General features: G+C 45.3%; 1 protein-coding gene across 1 annotated transcript in view; it reads left to right on the forward strand.

The window, feature by feature from the left end:
• LOC128825414 (histo-blood group ABO system transferase-like) overlaps positions 1-9,574 on the forward strand; it is a 29,930-nt gene extending 20,356 nt beyond the window's left edge. The window contains exons 5-8 of the mRNA XM_054007917.1: positions 116-163; positions 925-960; positions 1,416-1,550; positions 4,883-9,574. Of these exons, the coding sequence (XP_053863892.1) occupies positions 116-163; positions 925-960; positions 1,416-1,550; positions 4,883-5,567 (904 nt within the window). The 3' untranslated portion in view covers positions 5,568-9,574. The remainder of the gene's footprint in view (positions 1-115; positions 164-924; positions 961-1,415; positions 1,551-4,882) is intronic.
• Positions 9,575-14,544: the final 4,970 nt, after the last annotated feature.

Below are 14,544 nucleotides of genomic sequence, written 5' to 3' on the forward strand. Positions count from 1 at the left end.
TCTTTAATATTTAGATGCTGGTAAATGTGAATTAATTCAATGATTTCTTGGACTAGTTACTTTCTATTGAATGCTGTCTTTTTGTAAGCCAAACTTCCTTTTGTTTTCTCTATAGCAACCATACCTGCTTCCTGGAAGATTTACTACAAGTTAAATTACCAAGGTAGAACTTTTTGTTAGTTTCTTTTAAGTGTTTGAGCTGCTTTCAGAAGAGCTCTAGCGTTCCTGAAGGATGATGATTTATGCTTGTGGAACTCCAGTACTCTGTTTTAGAATTACATTTATGTGTTATGAATCATCTATACAGCATGATGACACTGAGATTTAGACAAGCTCAGATGTTACTGATCTTTGAAAGCTCTCAGTGGTGATCTCATGGATTCCTCTCCCCTCTAAAGATGTTCACATTGCTTGGTTTACACCAGTCTGCACCTCAATTCTGACCTCCAGGAAGCTCTACTATTCAAGTTCTGAGCCCCACACACAGCTCTAGCAATGTTCCACATTCCTGACCTGCAAAACTTTTCTACTCCTATCCTGTATGCTCCCACCACTTTGCTAATGCACCTCATTCCTGACTTTTAATATCTTCCTCTGAGCCTCTCAGGAGCATAGATTGTCAATCAAGCCACACTGCATAGAGGTTTTGTGATGTGAACCAACATTAGGGACTAGAGAGAGACCACTAAACTTATGTTCATATGTGACCTAACCCAGGATTTAAACTCAAGTCACCAGAGGTACAGTAAAGCTAAAACCCTTTCCTTTGGAGTTCTGAGTATGGGTCGCTGAGTTCTCAATGGAGCTGATTGGTGGGAATCTTTTATTTGTCTGTAAACTCGAAAAGGATTTTTTTTTTTTTTAAGAGCTATGGAAATCTTTCCTTAACTTGAAATCATTTTTGTTTCCCTACTTTTCTTTTAGGATGATTTACACAAAGCCACAGATTCTAAAGCCATCGTAAGTAAAACTAAAAATAAGTGTTTTGTTACATCCAAGATGATATAACTAAAGTTAATTGACTAAAATCTGACCAAGAAACTTCCTTAAGGATTTGAACTTGTCTTGCTCTGTGTTAACTTAGGCATACAAAATCTCAGAAACACTTGGGTCTTTATACAAAGTACAAGCCAGAATGTTTTCTTCCGTTACAAACCTCAGACATGCTGGATAGATGCTAGTGCAGTGCAAACATTAATTAGTTGATAGATCCCAGTAACCTGCTACATTATATAGCCTTAGTGCACCATGTCTTGTGACTTCATGGAGTTGAATTTTCTTTAAAGCTGTTAGTTATCTATTTTTTAACTTTAACACATGGCTCTGGTAGTGTCTTTCTATACATAGGGAAGGCAACTGCCTCCGTATTTCTTCCTTCTACAGTGTGTTTCTAAAGAAAACTTCCTCTTCCACAGGAGAAGTGACGTCCTTACGATGACTCCATGGTTTGCTCCAATAGTTTGGGAAGGGACCTATAACTCCGAGATCCTGAATGAGCAGTTCCGACGAAGGAATGTCACTGTTGGCCTGACAGTGTTTGCTATCAAAAAGTGAGTCTGAACTATGTTAGGTACAAAAGGTGATGTATAACCAACGAGGAGGTGGGGGAACCAATTTTTTGTGTGCAGTGATGGTGTATGGTATCCCCTGTTCACCTCACTCTCCCAAGCAGGAGTTTTGTTGGAAGATTGCTGATTGACTTAAAACACATTTCAGTGACAGGGAAAGGACAGGGCTTTTCCAGTGTGGTGGAGGAGGAAATTAGGAGGGTCTGACAGCTGTGAGAAAGAGTCACATTAAGCTGCTTGTCATGTGTATCAGAGGGAGGGGGACTGGAGGGATTGGCACTATGGAAGTTGAGTGATGTACATTCCTCTTTTCCCTTTGCTCTGGGAACAAAGTTTTTGACCTTAGGCGCTGCTGACTTCACGACAGGTGGTTTTCTATCTTCTCTCTACACCATTATCATTCTACTTGGGGTGGAATATTTAGAAATACAACCACGTAACTGGGCACAGAGAGACATCCTTCAAGAATTTTTCTTACAAAGGAAGAACTTGACTTTCATGCTGAGCGGTGCTTTATCTGATTTGTAAATGAAGGAAAATACTTAGCGTGGTTTGTGACATACCCAGCTATGCAAGCACAGATTAAGGAACTATTTAATAACATTGTTTTCCAAAGGCTGTGCCTGCTACAACGAAGCCCTTGTTAGTCATGGAGCATAGGTTCAGCCACTGGTTGTAAGCGCTATTGCCTGCCAACAGAATTTTTTTTCAAAATGTATTGCTAAAGATTAAAAGGACTCCAGATCAAAGTAGAGTAAAAGATCCTGATTATTTTATTGTTATGATCCTGTTAAGAATGGACAAGTAGGTTTTTGTACCTGTGCTGATAAATATTTATAAGTTTTGCAAGGCTGATTTGGCCACCAGTGAGATGCAGCAACTTTTCAACGTTGTACATCAATGTGACACAACAAATAGGATAGGAAGCAAAGAATAGCAGATCTATTTTGAAAATACAGGGCCAATTTGGGAAGATGGGATGAAAGAACTGAAGTTTGAACTTGTCGAGGATCCTGGGTAGGATACTCCTACTCTTGTGAAAAGTTTAATGGGATTGATAATGATTACATGTAATCAGAACTTTGAAAGACAAAACCCCAAGCAACATAACACTCCCCTAACATTATGCTGGCACAATGGTTTGTAACTGCCCCAGAATCAATATGAATTAGGGTTTCTTCCCAATAATATCTTGGGGATAAGGAGCATATTTATGCCTTCTTTTGGGGAGGGGGAGTTGCTAAAGGATTCCTGAAGTACCTTTTGTGTTCCGAGAAATGGGCTTAATTAAGAATGCTTAGCTTTGAATCAGAAATCAATATCTTCAAGCAAGGCTAAATATGTTGGAAATGTCTGTGAATGAAAAATTACAATCTTCGCTCTATTCTGTATATCTGTTTACTGTATAAAGGGCAGCCAAACAAGGACAAAGATCAGTAGGATGTTTCTCATTCACTAGTACTGGGTTCTAAAGGGGCTAGGCAGATACGCAACAAATGAGGTTGATGTTAATTTCTAGCAGTGTATAGTGTACAACTCTCATGTTGAACCCTCCCATAGTGAAATGAAGGGGGCTTGGATGTTTGCCATGAAACCTTGTAAATGCCCCCTCACTCCTATTGGGTTTGAGCTGATTTCTGTAAGAGGGTAGTGCCTCAACTGGCCCCTCTACTCCTGAGGGGGTTTGATGGATTTTTTTCTACAGGTTCCTTTGCTGACCCTCTCCAATACTTTAGCAGGATAAGGATCCTGAGTGCTGTAGGTCATAGTGCCCTGGCTGTTTCCCAACCATTGATGTCAAACCGCTGCCAGAGATCTTGGCTCATAGCTGGCTATGTGGGGGGCAGCTCTTGTAACACATTACATCTGCAGGTGTAATAGCAGGTAACGAGGCAGAACACCTTTGAAATGCATCTGCACCTGGGCCGCCCAGACAAGTCATTTTGCTTGGATGGAGCTGGAATGTGAACATGACAGAAAATTCTAATTTTCACTGCAAGGCTGGCTAAGTGGTAATATAGGCCCAATCCTAAGAGGTGCTGCTTGCCCTTATCTCTCACTGAAGTTAATGGAGTTAAAGATACTCAGTATCTCTCAGGAGATGATGCGTACCTTGCTTTGAAAGTCCCTAGAGCGAGAGGTTCAAATTCAGGCAGGGTACAGGTCAGCTCTTCATCCATCCCAGGTAGACTCCCTTCCTGGCTGTTTGGAAGGGACAGAGTGGCATGGTGTCTATGGTTCATTTCTCAGCACTTCCACATGTGTTCATGGGCAGAGCACTCGTGATCACCGCAGTACCCAAGACCTCACTTGCGCCTGCAGCATGGATTCTATGAGAGTCCCGTGCAATGCCCTGAACAGCTGAATGTGGCTCAAGAGATGAAGGTTGATGATCATCAGTATTTGGAAGGAAATAATCCTAACCAGGAAACTAGCAACAAATATTTGAAAAACATTGTTTCTGACTAAAACAGATTCTTTTTGTTGTTCATGAGCATTGTCAATTCCTGCTTGCAACAAAACCCATTAGGTAGAGTCACAGTTACTTGTTACTACTTAATAGGAATCTTATATTAATTGGCTACTTTCATAGGAAAGAAAAACAGACATTTACACAGCTTTGATCATCATAAAATGCTTTACAAACTAGGTAGGAATTGGTTCATCTTCCCCTCCATAAATAAGAACAAAAGCTAAAATCCTAGATCCCTCTTGTGAGTCCAACCATGTCATCTGCCCCCATCAGTCCTTTCACTGCCTCTTGTCTTTTTCCACACTAAGTTCAGAATCCTCATCCTCACCAGGGCCGGCTCTAGGCACCAGCTGATGCTTGGGGCGATACGTTTTTAGGGGCAGCATGGCCGGCGCCAGAATGCCACCCCTAAAAATGTGCCCCGTCCGCCCTAGCTTGCCTCCGCTGCTGCCGCTCACACGCCGCGGCGCGTGAAACAGCTGATTCGCGCGCTGCTTCTCCCCCTCCCTCCCTCCTAGGCTTGAGAGCCATGGGGGAGGAGGCAGGGCTGGGGATTTGGGGAAGGGGCGGAGTTGAGGCGGGGCCGAGGGTGGGGGCCAAAATTGTTTTTGCTTGGGGCAGCAAAAATCCTAGAGTAGGCCCTGATCCTCACCTTCAAGATGCTTTACATCTCTGCCCCTTCTTACACTTCCACCATTTCCCCCACCTGCTCCCTCTTCTGCACACCCTATGGGTCTCCCTGATCCTTTCACTTTGTTGCTCTCTGTGTCCCCTTCTTCCTGTCTTCTACCACAGTGCCTTTTATTTCTAATAGAGAATTTCTTTCTTTTTTTTTTTCTAGGTATGTAGTCTTCCTAAAGAAGTTTTTAGAAACTGCAGAAATGTATTTTATGGTTGGACATAGGGTGAACTATTACATTTTCACAGACAGACCAGAAGAAGTTCCTGAAGTTGTGCTCAAAGAAGGAAGGAATGTAGTGGTTCTGCAAGTCCAAAACTACCCTAGGTGGCAAGAAATCTCTATGCGACGAATGGAATTGATCAGCAACTTCTCTCAGCGGTTCATTAATGAGGTCAGCTACCTAGTGTGTGTGGATGTAGACATGAGGTTTAATGACCAAGTTGGAGTGGAGATCCTGAGCAACTTGTTTGGCACACTACACCCAGGTTTCTACGCTGCAGAGCGTCAGTCTTTCACCTACGAACGTCGACCTGCTTCTCAAGCTTATGTGCCCAGCGATGAGGGTGACTTCTACTATGCTGGAGGCTTTTTTGGAGGAACAGTAATGGAGGTTTACAAGTTGACCAAGAAATGCCATGAAGCCATTATGATGGACAAAGCCAATGGAATTGAGGCAATCTGGCAAGAAGAGAGTCACTTAAACAAGTATTTTGTGTACTACAAACCAACCAAAATACTTTCTCCAGAATACCTGTGGGATGACGATATGGGTAGGCCAGAGATCCTTAAGAAAAGAAGGTTTCTTGCTGTACGAAAGAACCATGCTGCAATCCGAAATAAATGAAGTTCATCTCAGACTGGCCTTAGTGCGAACTAACATAACTGATCTTGTAGGTTTCCTTGGTTGATGAAAATATACAGACAATTGGTAAAGCTCCATAACTTTTTCTGACATCCCCAGTATTTCTGGATATGGGGATGATTTGCAAGATGTTACTGTGATGTTACATTCCATATGTTTTATGGAAATATGCTAGAGTGTGAATATAATGTAACTGGAATATGCTGCATGCAGAAGGTCTCTTGTAAGGTATGATTACAAAGCTTATAATCTACTGAGTGTGTTCATCCTATTTGTATGAATGCATCATTCTTGTATCTGAAGCTAGAAATATGAAGTATTCCTCTGAAGTCCTATTGTAACTATGCAAAGTGTGGGTCATTAATGGTGGCCTACAATCTTGATGGCTCCCATTAACTAGGACAATTGGTTGTAAATGGCTCTGTTTACTCACACACCTTCCTGGGCATGTGCAGGCCAACCCTGAAAGAATGAAGAATGAGGTCTTGCAGTGACATGTGATCATGTCACCTGGTACTTGAATCCATGTTAAACCTGGTAATTTTCCATTTAGAAGAGTGGGTGCGGACCCAGAGAGACAAAGAATTCCTGCCTTGTGCCAAAGCTATAAAGGAGGGTGGAGGATAAGAGGGGTGCCAGTCATGTGAAATCCCCTGCTTTTCACATAAATGCCTGCTGGAACTAACAAGGTCTGTATCAGGGGAAAGGCTTGGGTGCAGACTAGGAAGGAGTCTAGTCTGTGAAAGAAGCTTATTGGAACATCTCTGAGGGTGAGATTTACCTGTATTCAGTCTCTTAATCTATGAGGCTTAGATTTGCGTGTTGTGTTTTTGTTTTATTTTGCTTGGTAATTTATTTTGTTCTGTCTGTTATTACTTGAAACCACTTAAATCCTACTTTTTATACTTAATACAATCAAAATCACTTTTGTTTATTGATGAACCCAGAGTAAGTGATTAATAACTGGGGGAAACAAACAGCTGTGCATATCTCTCTATCAGTGTTATAGAGGGTGGACAATTTATGAGTTTACCCTGTATAAGCTTTATACAGAGTAAAACGGCTTTATTTGGGTTTTGGATCCCACTCGGTGCTGGAGATAGGTGACCTGCTGAGCAACATTTGGTTAAAGTCTGCAGCTTTGGGGGCATGGACCAGACCTGGGTCTCTGTTGCAGCAGGCTAGCATGTCTGGCTCAACAAGGCAGGGTTCTGGAGTCCCAAGTTGGAAGGGAAAACGGGCTTAGAGGTAATTCCAGCACATCAGGTGACAGTCCCAAGGCAGTCTCTGTGACTGAACCCATTAACTAAATTTTTTTGATCTTTAAAAAAAAAATTCTCTGGTTCAATTTGATTTTTCTAGGTGGTTCAGGCTGCCCCCAATCTGTTGGATACTTGAAATGCGTCTCAAGGTTCTGCTGCTTCCAATCCTGTGGTGTTCTCCGCCTTACAAAATACACTTGAAAATGAAATAATCTTGTGTGTCAACAGTTTCTTTTCAATCTCAGCTGGCCCAGAGTGATATCAAATCTTTAGGTTTTCATCTAATTTATAATGAAGAAAGCTCAAGGTTATCAGATCTATTTTCAATTAATATTCTCTCCTGAAAGACATAGAACTACTGTTAAAAGACCTTAGCTTCCTGGGGAGAAATGGCTGGAGAAGTATGACAATGGAAAGCAACTCCATCTGCTATTTGTAGAGCTCTAATACTTCACAAATATTTGGACCCTCAAAAGAAAAGACGTTGCCTCTCTGCACCAAAGATTGCTTAACAAATGTCAGGAAAAAAGACCAAATGAGGATGTAATGAGTCTCACCTGGTAACCGTACGTGTCAGAATAAAATGACTGGAGAGCCCTCTTCTGCACCAAATTCTGCTTTCACTTACACTATTAATCTGTCTTGGGTTTTTAAATAGCACCTATCACTATGGTATCTGTGCAATTGAGTTTGCAGGTTGTAACAGAGAGTGGAATTTTTTTCCTCAAAGTCACTTGTAGAAGGGAATTGAAGTGGCTTGAACAGAAATGTTGGAAAATTTTCTCTCTCACAACAAGGTCTATTCAATGTATTTCCCTGTAGTGGGTGTTCTAATGGAAAATGTGAAGATCAGTTAAGGAAGAGGCAAAAACAAGACTTGCCCAATTCTGCTCCCATTTAAGACAATACGAGTTTTGTTGGTGACCTCAGTAGGTAGGTAGACACACCCCCACCCACCCAACAACAACAACTGAGTTTCTTGATTCTGTCAAGGCTGCTTCCCCACTCTGAACTTTAGGGTACAAATGTGGGGGCCTGCATGAAAACTTCTAAGCTTAACTACCAGCTGAGATCTGGTCCGCTGTCACCATTCCCAAGTGGATTCCCTTCCCTGGGAAGCCTTGAGAAACTCTTTACCAATTCCCTGGTGAATACAGATCCAAACCCCTTGGATCTTAAAGCAGGGAGAAATGAACCATCCCCCCTCCTTCCTTCCACCAACTCCTGGTGAATACAGATCCAACCCCCTTGGATCTTAAAACAAGGGAAAAATCAATCAGGTTCTTAAAAAGAAGACTTTTAATTAAAGAAAAAAGATAAAAATCATGTTTGTAAAATCAGTATGGAAAATAACTTTACAGGGTAATCAAACTTAAAGAGCTCAGAGGACCTCCCTCTAGCCTCAGATTCAAAGTATAGCAAACAAAGATAAACACTCTCGTAAAAGGTACATTTACAAGTTGAGAAAACAAAGTAAAACTAACACGCCTTGCCTGGCTGTTTACTTACAAGTTTGAAATATGAGAGACTTGTTTAGAAAGATGTGGAGAATCTGGATTGATGTCTGGTCCCTCTCAGTCCCAAGAGCGAACGAACTCCCAAACAAAGAGCACAAACAAAAGCCTTCCCTCCTCCCCAAGATTTGAAAGTATCTTGTCCCCTTATTGGTCCTTTGGGTCAGATGCCAGCCAGGTTACCTGAGCTTCTTAACCCTTTACAGGGAAAAGGATTTTGGAGTCTCTGGCCAGGAGGGATTTTATAGTACTGTACACAGGACAGCTGTTACCCTTCCCTTTATAGTTATGACAGATACACTCAAGGTGTGTCTTTGCCTGTGATTGTACAACCTGGAATCCACTGTCATACCAATAAAATGGTTTATTGGGAGAGTGGGCAAAAGCAAGTGATTAAAGTACAATAAACATGAGAGACAGCAGCATCTAGTAATCTGAGCACAGGCCTGGGAGCCAAAAACTTCTGCATTCACCTGAACAGCTGTAGCCTATTGTAACTTCCTCCTGGCCCAAAAAACCTCCCTAATTCGGATTTGTATATATCTTTGAATCCTAGTCAATAATTAAGTGTCTTGCAAAACATTGTGTCAAGTATCAGGGGGTAGCCGTGTTAGTCTGTATCTACAAAAACAACAAGGAGTCAGTCAGCCATTCCCAGTCCCTATTTAAGCCCAGATTAATGGTGTTAAATTTGCAAATGAATTTTAGTTCTGCTGTTTCTCTTTGAAGTCTGTTTCTGAAGTTTTTTTTGTTCAATGATAATGACTTTTAAATCTGTAATAGAATGACCAGGGAGATTGAAGTGTTCGCTTACTGGCTTTTGTATGTTACCATTCCTGATGTCCAATTTGTGTCCATTTATTCTTTTGCGGAGGGACTGTCCGGTTTGGCCAATGTACATGGCAGAGTGGCCTTGCTGGCACATGATGGCATATATCTGGGCTTGAATAGGGACTGGGAGTGGCTGGCTCATTACAGAACAGCTTTTCCTCTCCTGGAATTGACACCTCCTCATCTATTACTGGGAGTGGACTACATCCACCCTGATTGAATTGGCCCTGTCAACACTGGTTCTCCACTTGCAAAGTAAGTCCCTTCTCTCCATGTGTCAGTATATAATGCCTGCATCTGTAACTTTCACTATGCATCTGAAGAAGATGGGTTTTTACCCACGAAAGCTTATGCCCAAATAAATCTGTTAGTCTTTAAGGTGCCACCAGTCTCCTTGTTGTTTTTGCAAAACATTACAATCTCTGCTACTACTGATCTATGGTTAAGGCTGATCCAGCAGAAAATTCTATTTCCTTCACTCTGGTCCCCACGTAGGTTTCAATTAGCGCATGGGCCTTGCCAAAACTGACTGTTGCTGGAGACTTCTGGAGCCACACTGGCCCACGTGTTTTGGACTATCTCAGGACGCAATTCGTTTAGCTAGAATAGGTTGGAGGATTAATATGATAGTGGCTACATCTCTAAAAATTACCTCCCAGAACTGTTTTGGAAATGCTCTAACTCACAGGAAGTTTGGTTTTCTAGATCAATGATTGTAGCCAAACAGCTTATTGCTTAGATAGAAAAGCACATTGCTTCTGGGGATAGAAGCTTGGCCCAGTAATATGAGGACTTAGCAGCTAAAAAGAAAATAATGTTTTGGAGAAGAGGGACCTCAGACAAATTTGAAAAGATACATACTCTGGGTTAATTAATAAGTAAAAAGTGATTTTATTAAATACAGAAAGTAGGATTTAAGTGGTTCCAAGTAGTAACAGAAGAAAGTGAATTACCAAGAAAAATAAAATAAAACCCACAAGTCTAAGTCTAGTACAGTAATAAAACTGAATACAGATAAAATCTCACCATCAGAGATGTTTCAATAAGTTTCTTTCACAGACTGGACGCCTTCCTAGTCTGGGTACAATCCTTTCCCCTGGTACAGCCCTTGTTCAATCTCAGGTGGTAGCTAGGGGATTTCTCATGATGGCTGCCCCCTTTGTTCTGTTCCACCCACTTATGTATCTTTTGCATATGGCAGGAATCCTTTGTTCCCTCACTGGGTTCCCACCCCTCTTTCTCAATGGAAAAAAAACGGGTTAAAGATGGATTCCAGTAAGACTTAATTACCCACTTGCCAGCACAGATGTATACAGGAAGACTTACAAGTAAAACAGAGCCATTTACAGACAATTGTCCTGATTAATGGGAGCCATCAAGATTCCAAACCACCAATAATGGCCCACACTTTGCATAATTACAATAGGCCCTCAGAGTTATATTTTATATTTCTAGTTTCAGATACAAGAGTGATACATGTATACAAATATGATGACCACACTCAGTAGATTATAAGCTTTGTAATGATACATTACAGGAGACCTTTTGCATGAAGCGTATTCCAGTTACATTATATTCACTCTCATTAGCATATTTTTATAAAATCATATAAAGTGCAACGTCACGCCCGCCTCCTGAACTTAATGCCAGAGACTTTGACACTGACCATGGTGGAGGCAGTATACCTAACATTCGTTTTTGAGCTCCCCTCTGGGGTAGACACTCCTGTGTCCCCCAAAAGGGAAAGAGACTCTGGTCCAGCTGTGGGCTCACAGCGACCAGCTCTGACAGACCTTTCACTGGCCAGCAAAATGCACCCCCCCCCCTTCACTCAGGTTGGGCTTGCTTCTAGCTACAGAGTCCTGCTCAATTTTTTCTAGACAAACAGAACTTTTTATAAGTGAATTTCAGACTGGTGGAAGCTGCTGGCTAGGGTGACCAGACACCAAGTGTGAAAAATCGGGATAGGAAGTGGGGGTAATAGGAGCCTATATAAGAAAAAGACCCCAAAATTGGGACTGCCCCTATATCGGGACATCTGGTCACCCTACTGCTGGCTTGGCAGGTTTGAAAACTGAAGACTCCTTATTCACACAATAAGTCCTTGCAGAGGTGGCAGCAGTACAAGCTTCTATCACATTGCTTCACTTATGTGACTCAAACCCAGATTCATGGAGTCCATGCAGCATCAATGTGGTTCAAACTCAGTGGATCATTCCATTCTTGGCCCCTGCTGAGATCTGTTGGTGCCACAAGTAGCACTGGTCCACTAGAACTGAGACCAGTACCACCTTTCACAGAGGCCACTGAGCAACCAGCAAATGGCATCAGCTTTTGATGAGCACAGGCCTGATGAGACTTCCCTTGTTATAGATGAGCCTTTTTGTCCCAACTTGGAGGCTTGTTACACCAACCCATGCGTCCTGCTCAATCCACTCTATTAGTGGTGCTCTTTGAGCCCAAATCCAGCCCTGGGGTAATGCTTATTCTTGAAACAGCCTCTTGGGCATATTTACCAAGAAAGAGTTCTTCAATTCTTGTAAAGAGCTGCTGTGTTCAATGAGTGGATCCCAGCTGGGTTTTTTCCCCATGCATTTTTTTTAGCCTGAAACTGTTTTTGTTTGGGTATTGCTATCACTAAATGTACTGTACTTCTAGGCTTCTGTAGTGGAGGTGGGGGAAGTGGTAGATCAACCCAATATGATAGGGTTACCATCTTTAACAAATCAAAAAAGAGGACCCTCCATGGGCCCTGGCCCCACCCATTTCACCACCCCAGCCCCGCCCCAACTCCGCCCCTTCCCCGACCTAACTCCGCCCCCTCCTCCCTCCCACTCCCAGCCACGCGAAAAGGGCTACCCGAGGGCTACCGGCTTCACGGTTTGCCGGGCAGCCCCCAGACCTTGCGCCCCCGGCCAGCGCTTCCCCAGCGCGGCTGGAGCCTGGGAGGGGAAGCGCACAGTCGGGGGCACAGGGTCTGGAGGCTGCCCGGCAAACCGTGAAGCCGGTAGCGCTTGGGCTTTGGGCAGCCCCTATGCCTCCGGGACCCTGCGCCCCTGGCCGGGCACTTCCCCTTCGGGCTCCAGCGGCGCAGGGTCCAGAGGCATGGCGGCTGCCCGAAGCCCGTAGCACTCGGCTCTTAAACAGAGCCAAAGAGTCAGGGGAGGAGCAGAGCCGCCGCGGTCAGAGGCTCTGCTCCTCCCCTGACTCTTTGGCTCTGTTTAAGAGCCGAGCTGCCTGAGCGCTACCGGCTTCGGGCAGCCTCCATGCCTCTGTACCCTGCGCCGCCGGAGCCCGGGAGGGGAAGTGCCCGGCCGGCGGCTGGGGTCCGGAGGCAAGGGGGCTGCCTGAAGCCCATAGCGCTCGGGCAGCTCGGCTCTTAAACAGAGCCGAAGAGTCAGGGGAGGAGCAGAGCAGCCGCGGGAGGGGAAGTGCCCGGCCGGCATTTTCCTGGACATGTTCGGCTTTTTGGCAATTCCCCCTGGACGGGGGTTTGATTACCAAAAAGCCGGACATGTCCAGGAAAAAACAGACGTATGATAACCCTACAATATGATAACCCCAAGCATTCAAAAATCATGAATCAGGCCTCCAAAATAATGACTTGTCTCAAAAAACGTTTGTTTTTTTTAAATTTGGCTTCTTTTTATTTGCCTTTTGTTTTTGGAACATTTCAGATATACTTGGGTCACGATTGAAAGCTCTTCCCTGAAGCCCTGAGATTCTCTTACAGCCCCAGCCCCTGGAGTCATGTGAGTGTAAGAAAACCCCCCAAACATCATGATAAAATGTTAGGAGTTGGCAACACTGCGAGGCAGATCATGGGAAACAAAGAGCCATATAGGTGCTGAAGAATTCACCTTTGCTGCCCTGCCCTCCATCCCTTTGGCTCTCTTCCCCTGCCCCCCGTCTCGCCCCCAGGAAGGTCACCAGCCCCAGCCTTACCCCCTTCCCTGGTAGCACTGACTGGCCTAGGTACCCCTGTAGGTAAGGGGCTGCTGTGCAGTTGCCTCTGAGGACTGGCAGAACTCAGTGCACCTAATATGGCAAAGGCCCCGATATTTTTCCTTTGGGCAGGAGGCAGCGCCTCGGTGCAGCAGGCCCCAGAGGGAGGACACAAGCCTCAGCCTGCCTCCCTGCATTTCCATGGCAACAAGCAACCGCTCAAGAATTCGTGCCGGAATTTAAAGGTTCTCGCGAGAAGAGGAGCTCTCGCGCTCGGTCTGTCTCCTGCGCCTGGGGTTACCATGGAGACGAGAAGACTCTTGGCCTAGCCGGGAAGCTGCGCTGGGAGCTGGGCAGCTATTCAGGTAGTAGCTAGGGTTACCATACGTCCTCTTTTTCCCAGACATGTCCAGCCTTTCGGCACTCAAACCCCCGTCCGGGGGGAATTGCCAAAAAGCCGAACATGTCCAGGAAAATGGCGGCTCTGCTCCTCCCCTGACTCTTTTGGCTCTGTTTAAGAGCCGGGCTGCCCGAGCGCTACCGGCTTTGGGCAGCCCCCATGCCTCCGGACCCTGCGCCGCCGGAGCCCGGGAGGGGAAGTGCCCAGCTGGGGGCGCAGGGTCCGGAGGCAAGGGGGCTGCCCGAAGCCCAAGTGATACCGGCTTCACGGTATGCCGGGCAGCCACCAGACCCTGCACCCTCAGCTGGGCGCTTCCCCTCCCGGGCTCCAGCTGCGCTGGGGAAGCGCCGGCCGGGGGCGCAGGGTCTGGGGGCTGCCCGGCAAACCGCGAAGCTGGTAGCGCTCGGGCAGCCCTTTCCGCGTGGCTGGGAGTGGGAGGGAGGAGGGGGTGCAGTTAGGGCGGGGAAGGGGCAGAGTTGGGGAGGGGCAGGGGTGGGGAAATGAGCGGGGCCAGGGCCTGTGGAGGGTCCCCTTTTTTTATTTATTAGATATGGTAACACTAGTAGTAGCGTGCTTGAGAAATTAACCGCCCCCGTCCTGCTGTGGGAGGGGGTGCTGGGGAGAGTGACCCCCTGTCTCTGCTGGGGGGATGGTAGAGTGCGCCCCGCTCTGGTCCTGCCTGGAGGTTGGTAGAATTCCCTCCCCGTCGCCATCTCAGAGCATCAAAACCTCGCTGCTTCTCGTTTCTCTAATCCACAAGCCGAATTAATTTCACTAAAGCGCTAGCGGCCTCCTCCCATTTCTCAGCAAAGGTGCAGGAGCCGAGGGGGGAGGTCTCTTTCTAGGAGCTGTGGGGGTAAACTGCACCGTGGGAAGAGCGTTCGCATGTGGGTTTATATCACTCGGTCTCCATGATATTCACACCCTGTCCTGTATGACACATGCAGTCCTCTGAAGTCTAACAGAACTAAAAGGAAGGCACACCTGATGCAACCAACTCCCCAAGT

The sequence above is a fragment of the Malaclemys terrapin genome, chromosome 17 (genome assembly GCF_027887155.1).
Source record: "Malaclemys terrapin pileata isolate rMalTer1 chromosome 17, rMalTer1.hap1, whole genome shotgun sequence".
NCBI lineage: Eukaryota > Metazoa > Chordata > Testudines > Emydidae > Malaclemys > Malaclemys terrapin.